Raw genomic sequence first — 10,573 nt, 5'->3', positions numbered from 1 at the left:
CTGCATCCGAGCTCCAAGGCTCCAGGCTTTCCCGTCCGCACCTTTCTGCTGCTGCCTCTCCAGCATCATAAGTCAGAAGCGGAGGGGGATGTATAGATGTATATGTAACATTTGGGTTTTTTTCATGGCTTTAACCCTGGTTAGGTTTCTCTAGAGTGTTAATGATGTTATCGCAGAAGGAACGGGAAGTGGGAAATGTGGCTGAATTACAATTCTAATTAAGTTTCTGCTGCTGGAGTGGGTGCTGCATGGTGGTGAGGCTTCTCCTTTCTTTCTCTTTTTGCTGCTACTTAAAGGCTCATCGTTTTTGTGCCTGTTTCGGGTTGCCTTTTTATTTTATTGTTGTGTGTGTGTTTTGATTTCTGTGCATTTATTTAACTCTCCATGGCATGTTGAGCGTGGGCTCCTCCAGGAGATGGGAAGTGCTGTTACTGTTTTGTGCAGGTGCTCCCGTCGTTCCTCGCCACCACCCTGGGGAAGTAAATCAGCTCTAGAATACAGAGCTTGGAAAATAAAAAGTCTCCGTGATTTGCAAAATGTCATTCATCTCCTTGTTGAGTAGAAAAAATAAATAAATAAATCCTTGACTCAAAAAGAAGGTGGTGCCTGACACCTTCAAGGAATATGGAATAAATATCTCAGTTTCCTGTTTCGATGCCTCGGAGGAAATCTAAGCAAGGCTGTGATCACCATGTTAAGATGTATAATGGTTAATTAAAAAGGCGTTGTGCTCATTGTGTTCAGCCCTGCCTAGTGCTGCTTGGGAGGAGCACTGAGTAACATGCTCCTGTGACAGTCAAACCGCAGGTGACAACAGTTAAGTGACTTGAGGCAGGATGCAGATTAGGAGTGTTAAAGGGAAATTATGTGACCACAGTTAACAGATTTCACCGATTCAACAAAATGAAACTGGAAGGTTAGTGAAAGTAATGAAGAGGCACAGCAGACAGTTTCTCCACTGAAATCTGAGCTCTGTAAGATTTTCGCTCTTCTGGCCACAAAAATGACAGACATTTGAAAAACATGGTTGAACATTTAGGGAAAGCAGGCTGAAAAATCCACATCTGGTCAGCAGTCCAAACACTGCTGTAAGTAACACATGGGTACTGATACATTAGATTGCTCTATAAAATCTCCAATGGAGTTTGAACATTTACAGCTTCTGGGGACATGAGTTTCAGGTGCACAGGGAAGATCACATTTAGGAAACTAATGGGAGCTGCAACTGAGGGCAGTTTTGAGTGTTTTATTGAGAGTTTTCATTATTCTGATGTATGGAGCCAGGGAACTGCATCTGTGCAAACTACAGGACTTGTTTTAAAGCAAAGATGGAGTCAAATGGTGGCTCTGGCCACCTTTTTTGTTTCAGCCAGTCTACTTCTAGTCAGCAGACTTGGGGGATCAGTACAGTAGATATCCACAAAAAACCTTCACAAAACCCAAGGTATAATTTTCACTGTATTTACTCTTTACCCCCTTACTCCTTGCCACTGCTATTATTGCACCTTTTTGTTTTCTTCTTTTTTTTGGTCACAGAGATTTGATTATATGAGGTAGTTTTTCATTTTTCCCTACTATAATTTTTGTCAACTGACCGTGGACTCCTGCAGACCTGTGGAAAAGAAACACCTGTTTTCTATGCTATCAAAAGCTGTACAGCTCCTTTCGGGTACCTCTTTATTAACTTTGCTTTGGCTGGCAGAATTAGGCTCTGAAACCCTGCAGAGTGGAGCAGTGGCTGGTGACAACTACTCGTCAGCTCCAATCTGATGGCTAGCAGCTTTCCTTGCTCTGCGAGTCCACCCGCAATCTCTTTATTACTCCAACAGATGTTTCTTCTGGTTTAAGCCAGTGGAAACCTTCTGGTCTCTATTTATAAACCAAACTTTACAGCCTTCCCCCATTTACGCCCCTTCTTTCTCCCATCTCCTCCTCCTCCTCCTCGTGAGGATAAAGGAAAAAAACAAACAACCTGAACCTTGTCCACATGTCAAAACTTCTGCTTCGTATGCTCGGTGTTCCCCTGGCTGGATCAAAGGCACAGCAGCAGTGTTAAATGGTGTAATGAACAAATCGGGTATATTCTTAATTGTCTTTGTTGTAGTGGCACTGGCAGGCCTTGGTTGTCCTGGTCTTTCCTGAGCCACAGGCTGCCCCCTCGGTGAGGTGAACAGCCCCCTGCTCCCTTCATCCCCCAGAGATCTCAAACAGCCTTACAAAGGGACACTTATGCGGGTATTTAGTGGGGTCCAGCCAGCAGCAGAAATACATCAAAGGTAATCTTAAAGAAGGAGCCTTTCTTTGCGCCTTTGTCTTTTTCTGTTCTGAAAGGTCATTTGTGAAGCAACCGTGCCAAAAAAGGCCTTTCCCCAGAAGTTTACTGTTGTTATTTTTTACTTTTTGATTGCAGTAACTTGCTTATCCCCCAAACAGACTAAAGAACAATAAACAAATACAAAAGGAAAAGGAACAGCTCATCAATAACAAAGACCCGCGTTTTAAAGCTTTGAGAGCACTGACTCTTACATCTCACTCCAAGCAAAGCAGGAGTCCTGCAGAGAAAGGAATCTAAAAGATATGAAAATTATAAAGATAGTAAAAACAATGTTTGGAAGGGATATTTTAACTTGGTGTGGAGAACTGAGCTTTAAAGTGCAGCAGACTTGAGGAACGTGGTTTTTCCCCCACTGCTGTACATTATGGAGTGCACAGGGAATTCTGTGTTTCAGATTTTTTGCAAAATACTGTTAACCTATGTGAATGCAGAAGGTCCAGCTTTCACTTCCAGCTTAAATTTTGAAATTGGGCAGCTCGGAAGTGTTATACGTGGCTTAAAAACCTAAATGGCATCGAAACCTAATCCTTGGAAATGGTATCAAAATAGTCTCTTGAAAGAGGCAACAATGCAGTCCACAAATCTAACTTATTTTTGTTCTTCCTTTTTTATTTTTTGTTATTATTATTTTCAAACTCTGAGTATAAAGAAGACACTAGCCCTGGATACTGAAACTGTGCAATTTGATGTAATTATATTCCCCCCCATAGATTTAATGAAGGACTTTTAAGTACAATTTATCTTTGATAAATAGTCCCTCTGCACAGAATGTTTATTAGATTGACAGCAGAATACACTCTGCAAGCTTTTTTTCCTTGCCACTTATGACTCAGATGAATTTTAATAGGAGTAAAAAGCTTTTATTTGCACAGTAATTTCACTTAAGGATCATATCCTTCAGAAACTGGCAGACACTTGTACGTCTTGATTGCAAAACAGACACTCAAGAGTAAAGAAACATGTATAAGATGTTATTATTTGACTTGTCACACTGCTGCAATTCTATTTGCAACTTATGTCATCAAATCTCCTATAGGCATCACCTCCCCTCTCCCTACAGCATGTGTGCCTGTGTGCACACACACACACACTTTACTCTGAGGAAAAGCAAGCTACATCGAATGTAGCTGCTGCTGCAGGCAGAGAACCATCCCTCTTTGGGGTTGGAAAATTTGAGTGCCACAGTCTTAATTGTCATGATGATGCCTCTAGGAGGCTTGGAGCTGAAGCGGCTTTTTGCATACAAAATGGTGCTGGTTTCCCTGTGCCGGATCAGTTGTCACCAAGGCACGTGTTTGGGAATGGGTCCTCCAGTCTTTGGGTGCCACTTACAGCTTCAGGGAATACCTGTGTGGCATTTTATTACATTTGCTGGGGTGATGGGGGGGGGAATCACTTCATTTAACCGTTTGCTTCTTGTATGTATTTCTAGCTGAATAGCTCCACTGCTCATTGCACATCATCTTGTGTGTCCAAACGCCATTTACGGAGGATGCTAATCCTCTGTTACGTATTTTTAATTTGGCTTTCAAAGCTGCTTTTTGACGGTGTCATTGCAGAATTAATCACCTTTTGCATGTATTTCCAAATACCTTGTTCTACTCCCTACAGAAGCAGAAGGTAGAGTCCCCCCTTTACCTTCACCATAAGGATATCAGATTTTTTCTGTCTGTGGAAAAATGAAAAGTAAAGACATTTTATTGCCAGTAAAACAATAGCTAATTGTTTGGGAGGAAAACATACTGTTCAAAGCAAGGTGTTGAACTTTCCATCAGCAAAATACGCATTTGAATTGTTAATGCGGCTCATCCGATGCTTATTATTAAAACCTTTGTTTAAATTATTGTTGAAGTGCGGTGTCGGTTCTTCACCCGGTTGGCCTTGGTGGGGCAGGAGTTTCCCGCAGAGACCTGCTGCCATCTACTGGCTCTTTGCGTTCGTTTGCAAGTGCGCTGGGAGGAATGGGAAGCCCATCTGCCTTAAGTGCCATGAATTCTCTCTCTAAAGTGGTTCCAAGTTTTTAAGAACTGAAAGCCTGGAGCAGAAATTATTGTGCACGCATCCATGTTTTTTTCAGAAAGGTTTTGTTTAAAAGGATGCTCTCAGATACTTGAGGTTCATCATACTCTTTTCCATTTCTAATTGCTGTAAAAGATGCTAGAGAAAACATTATTTTTGTCTTCTCAAGTTAGATAACAGCTACTGAACAGCTTCTATTTCAGCTAAAATATATTCGGCTTATATATTTCCAAAATGTTCCATCATTCTGCCTGTGCATGAAAAAAATGGAAGTGAAATTGTTTATTATGTTCTAATTGCAAAATCTGAACAAGTTACTCACTTCAAACATTAGATACATGATAAAAAGAAACGTTAAAAAAGTAAGGATAGTGTTTCAAATCAATCATGTCACTGAAAATCTGACAGACTTTCATAAAAGGTCAAATTTCCAGTTCAGCACAGCACTGGAAATGAATCCCTCAATATTCCATACCCAATAAAGATAATGTGCAGTAAGCATAAGGGTATTTCTGGTTTTTTTTGTTGTTTTTTTTTTTAAATTTGTATCTCCCCTCTCTATCCTGAAATTTTTAAATGAGTCTGACTTTACTGTACTTGATTCTTTCCTTTTATCTGCTCATTGCTGCAGGCTGGGGTTGTATTTTTTTCTTTCTATGTCCTGAAAATGAAACTCTGAATAAATATTTCAAACAGCAGTTTTCAGACACTCCTGTGAAGAACAGATAACAGATGTATTATATGAAAAATATGCCATAAAATAGTGCAGATTATTGACTGGAATTCACCAAGGTACAGTTTTTTAAAACATTCCTCTTCCTTTTCTTTAGTACAAATTACAAATACTGACGAAGGTTGCTGCAGAGCTGAGCAAGTACATGCCAGAGAAAGCAGCAGAGGACACCTCCAGCATTTTGAGATCTCCTATGCCTGGAGTAGTGGTGGCAGTTTCTGTCAAGCCTGGGGACATGGTAAGAAATGTGATCTATATGTCTGCATTTTCATTATATATTCCACACAAATTTCTCCTTGGTGCAACTGAAACTACAGGTCACAGTTGTGTGGGGTTTTTGTTTGTTTGTTAAACTCACTTGTAGAATAAAATATGCTGAAGATGTTGCTGCTTTTAATTTAAATTATTAAAAACTAATAAGGAAGCACAATTTTAATTAAAATGGCTTTAAAAGAAACATTGGTAGCCGAGTGCAAGTCCACAGCTGAAATTCAATGACAAGCTTGTTTTTTTTAATCACAAATGCCTTGGCAGGGGGGGAAAAAAAATTGTGTGTGTGTGTGTTTAAATATATGTAAGTACACTTATGCTGTTAGTGCAAGCAGGAGAGAGGATGTTTGATTTTCTGCCCTGGAGTAATGGAAATATTACTTAAGCACAAAGGACACAGGATAGATTTTGAACTTGTCATTTACCTCCTGTGTTTTGTTGTTTAGTTTTGTTTTTTTTTTCAATAATCCTCATGTTAGCATTTTGCAAGACATATGACTTTCCTGAATAGGGAATGCCATGCTGGGAATTCTTAGTCTCTTATGGGAATCCTCTTGTCCTCCAGAAGGAAAAAACTTGACCTACAGAAGGGCAACAGAACATGCCATTGCTGTCCTGGGGATTTCCAGTGCTTCTTACCTCACATTGAGCTGGAAACAAGTGTAAATACAGTGTTAGATTTAGATATAAATACTTACTTGAACTTGCCTTTATATGAAATTCTACCACATTGTATAGTAGGTTATGTCTAAAGTCAGGGCCCTTATCTCATGTAACCATTAAAAGCAACAGAGTGGTGCAGGCCAGGAATATTTAAATCAGATTGTGCAGATTCATTTTAAAACACTATTGTCAGTTAAATGAGGCCATAAACACCTGTGTGGCACTTAAATACAATCAGAAAGCTTTAGCTGCAGAGTTCATAATTTATGGTAACTCTTGAGAGATGATGTAGAAGTGGGATCAAGCTCTCCAGTCCAAAATTAGCACTGCACTTACTGTGTGATGGTCATGAATTGTCCTGGTAAAGTGACTTGTCTGCTTCCATTTTGCTATGATGCCACTTTTGTTTTTAGAATGTTTGGATCTTTCTGACTACAGAGAGAAGAGAGTCGTCATGTTAATGCTAAAGATCTGTAGGTGCAAGTGTTTTTATTAATGAAATTAAGATATTTCTGGGAAAACAGAACCAAGTGCAGCTGAGTAAAAATTAGCAAGAGAGAAATTATTTTAGCTTTTACACTTAGCATTCTGGTTTTGTGATCTTACATGCACACACATAGTGATGATCCCTTTAAAACAGCAGTACTCAATTAAAATTAATCACTATCTCATCACATGGATCGAGAACACTGTGATTTCTGTGTCTAGTAGTGGCTGAGTGAGTGAGATAAAATATTTTTTTTTTGCCAGGATTGAAGGGAAATATTTTTAAGGCAAGGATTTTGAGGATTTTTAAATTTAAGATTTTTTGAGAAGTTTATTCTGCTAAATGTTACCAGCCTTCTTGCCCTAAAAACAGTTCTTCATGTCTTGAAGGAGTAGAACCAGCAGAGAAGGAGGCCACAGCCAAAGGGATTTTAAGTAAATGTATGAACCTCCCTTCACAAATCCACAAATGGTGCAGTGCATCAGAGCACAAGTTGTTAAATAATGTGTGGAGATTTTTTTCCCCTCTTCTCCTCTCCTGCAGCTTTTTGCTGAAGGCACTGAGTGGCAGAGCATTTGAAAGGCATAATCTATGTTCTGCTGACCTGAGCTTGTCAATGTTAATTGTGTGGCTTTAATTGCAAAAACACATTTGCGTTACTGAAAAGGGTTTTAACTTAAATCCTGCCTTTTCAGGACTAGTGTCAAAACATAAAAAAAAAAAGTGGGTGAGCGAGATGAGTGTGTAGCATCAGCTATTGGCACTGAATAAGCAGTGGGATGGTGTGATTCAGATTACACCTCTTGCCTGTCCATCAGGAACCAGCTCACTCACTACAGCTGTTCAAGGCATGATGGGCAGGGAGCTGTAGCTCCCTGATAAACACAGCTCTTTTTGTTGCACTGCTTGGGAAAAGTCTGATTTCTTTAGTCTGCTGAAGAAATGGGAATTTAAGTAGCTCCTATTTTGTGCTTGCAACTGGGCTGGGTATGCTATCTGAAAACAGCAGAGCTGAAAAATAAAGTAGATAGATAGATAGATAGATAGATAGATAGATAGATAGATATAAAATAGAGTGCAAGGTAGTTGTCCATCCTTCCACTCAGGTGTTGCTGCTTCTAGCAATAAAGCTGCCTGGTTAGTAGCTGCTCTGAGATTGTTTTCTCCTAACCTGTGATTTGTGCTAAGCAGTGTTAGTGCAGCACAGTCCCTGTGCCGGTGCTGTGTTCACAGAGAGATGCTCTCAGAGCGGTTGGCAGCACGGGGAGCTGGGCTGTGGTACCTCTCCTTCAGGTGTAACTTCACAAATGGTGAAGAAGCTCCTAGTCAGGAGTATTTCCTCTCCTGTCTGTATGGCCACACTTGCAAACTCGTAGTTAATTAATTGCTTGCAGTTCAGCTGTAGGGCATCACGCCTGGTCAGGTAAAGCATATTTAGTCCCTCTCTGTGTGTCCGTAGCCAAATGAGAAGTTGAGGTTGATCTCTGCATAAATTTTTCTCACTCCCTGTATCATTGTTTTTCCTTGAAGAGCAGTGTTCTCATTTGGCTGCTGTTGTTGAAAAATACTTTGGTCTGGTGAAGCCTGATAGAAAGATTGTGTGAGCATTCTCTATCTGGCTGGTCTGAGAAGCAGTTGGCAATTCATTTTTGTCAAAAGATGTTGCATATGCAAAGAATTTATTTTCTTTTGTCTGTAAGATGATGTATAGATTTTAGTAACACAGTGGGGTAGTGCTGTTTGTCATTTAGAGAGAATCAGAACTTGTGATGCTGCCAATTTTTTTAGCTTTTTAGTTACTTTCTACTTTCTTTCATGTGATCAGAAGACTGTAATTAGTTGTCACTCAGTTATTCCTGGAAACACAATGAAGGCACTCAGAAGCAGAAAGCAACATAAACAACAAAACAATTTGAAATCTGGCTGACGGGAAAGAAGGTTATTATTTAGCAAAAAAAATAAATAAATTTAGATTTCACTTACATTCCTCATGATGACAGAGTCACATTATATAGGAAATAATAATTTTGGGAGGTGAGGGTTTATTTTGTAAGTAGATTGTTAATGACGAGCGTGCATTCTGATGAACTTCTGTTTTGGGAGAGTTACTTTTTGGTTCCCTGTGGTGCCAAGGGCCAGAGAAGCCACTGGGCTTCTCAAATCCAGGCAAGGGTCTTGCACTGTTTCTGCTGACACCAATGGCAGCAGGAGCCAGCCCTGCTAGCACACAGCAGTATTTTCATGCCAGATTGTGGAGATGGCACTGCAAGCAGTTTGAATCTCACTACAAATGCAGCACCATAAAAACTACTAAAACTGCACAAAATCACTTCTTTTCTTAAGAGGGCAGGATCTAGGCAGGCAGTTGGAAATACTTCTTTTTCCATCTTGAGTTGCTTGGCTTGATTTTTGTGCACGTTGGATTCTGTGCACTGAAATTGGAAGGAGGAGGGAAAGCCCAAGATCCTGATAGTTGAACAGGTAAAGTGATGTTGTTTTACCCCATTTAAGCAGCCACTCAAAGTGCTCCCACAACTGATTCCGACTTTGGCAGTCTGAACTGTCCACAGCAACAAAAAAAGATCTTTACTAGCCTGATTGCCCTGTAGCCTTTGCCACATCTTCACCTGTATGCATACTATTTTTACTTTTTCAGTTTTCTCTCAGAAATGCCAAGATTTTTTTATGTTAGCTGTATGTTTCTATTGGTTGTTTTTCTTTTTTAATTAAATCAGGCAGAACAGGTGTCATTACTAAGCCAAGCTACTGGTCAATAAGCTAACATGAGTGCTGGTAGCCTAAATAATTTTAATGATTCTCCCCACCATAAATATGTAAAAGGAAAGTACCTGTGGATAAACACCCCAGTGTTACTGAATCGTTGCAGGACTGTGGCCAAAAAAAAAGGACATTTAACCATGTTGATGTAACTTTTTTTAATTTCTTCTCTTCTTTCCTGTAATTCAAGATTATGCTAGGTTTTGGAAGTTACCACAGTTCAAACCAGTCTTTAAATGGACATTTCTCATACCAGAATTCCTTATTATTGAAATTGTTTTTTTCTGTACTCATGGGTATTGATAGTGTATAAAATTATTTTTTTTCTACCAAAATACTAGCTATTAACTATCTGTTATAATTATCTCAGTAATTTCAAAACTGAGTATCTTGAAGGCGGCCTTTTTAGTTGTATAACTTATAACACCCACTCCTTTCAGTGATGCCACATTTTGAAAACAACTGAGGAAGATGTTTTAAGCTTCATTCCAGTTCTTCTAAAGGACATTGCTCTCCCAGTTCAGTTGCATGCACATTATTTCAATTCCTTTTGTTGTTCTTTAAAAAAATAGTTAAAAAAAAATCTTTCTTCACTCTTTTCCATTTACGAGCCTAGGAAAGTTTTTGCTATGGGAAAAGATATGTTGTGCTTGACCTTTACTGCTGAAATGCTCTCTACAAAAAAAACCTAAAACAAAACAGCTTCCCAAATTCTGTTTCTCACTACATTGTTCATTCTTGTGAAAGAAAAGATGGACTTATAAAATTACCTGTTGCCATCAGCCAGTTGTCTGTTGAAATCATACTTGCCCTTCAGACCTCAAAATCTACAAAAATAAATTATTTTATTCTTTCTTCTCTTACACTTATACTGGTTGGAATTTATAACAGAGAAATAACAACCAGGAAAACCAGTAAAAATGTATTTGCTTAAGTTAATGCTTGCCTATTTTATTTAGGCAAGCATGGTATCAATAATATAATAGGACATATTCTTAAATTCAAGTGAGATTTTCCTCTTATGAGTGAATCTTGTTTTGTTTTTTTTTTGTTGTTCTTCCTTTTTCTTTGCCTTTACCTCCTTTCCTCCGTCCTGTTTCTTCAGCAATCCCATAGCAAATACACACTATTTTCAGCTAAAGGGGGTTGGCAAGCTTGACTAAGTGTGGTCAAAAAACTCATGTAGTTTTTATGATTCTGCGTATTAAATAATTTTTGGGGTGTATTTTTGTGGGGGGAAAATTTTATTTGTAAACAGAAAATGAAAACATTTTCAAAGCTGTGAAAT

The 10,573-nt window shown here is 39.0% G+C and overlaps 1 protein-coding gene across 1 annotated transcript in view; it reads left to right on the top strand.

The window, feature by feature from the left end:
* PCCA (propionyl CoA carboxylase, alpha polypeptide) overlaps positions 1–10,573 on the top strand; it is a 321,407-nt gene that overhangs the window by 299,887 nt on the left and 10,947 nt on the right. The window contains exon 22 of the mRNA XM_009997976.1: positions 5,185–5,325. Within this exon, the coding sequence (XP_009996278.1) occupies positions 5,185–5,325 (141 nt within the window). The remainder of the gene's footprint in view (positions 1–5,184; positions 5,326–10,573) is intronic.

This window comes from Chaetura pelagica, unplaced genomic scaffold (assembly GCF_000747805.2).
Source record: "Chaetura pelagica isolate M959 unplaced genomic scaffold, ChaPel_1.0 scaffold123, whole genome shotgun sequence".
Lineage (NCBI taxonomy): Eukaryota > Metazoa > Chordata > Aves > Apodiformes > Apodidae > Chaetura > Chaetura pelagica.
The sequence above is the reverse complement of the archived record's forward strand: the minus strand, read 5'-3'. Positions and strand labels throughout refer to the sequence as shown.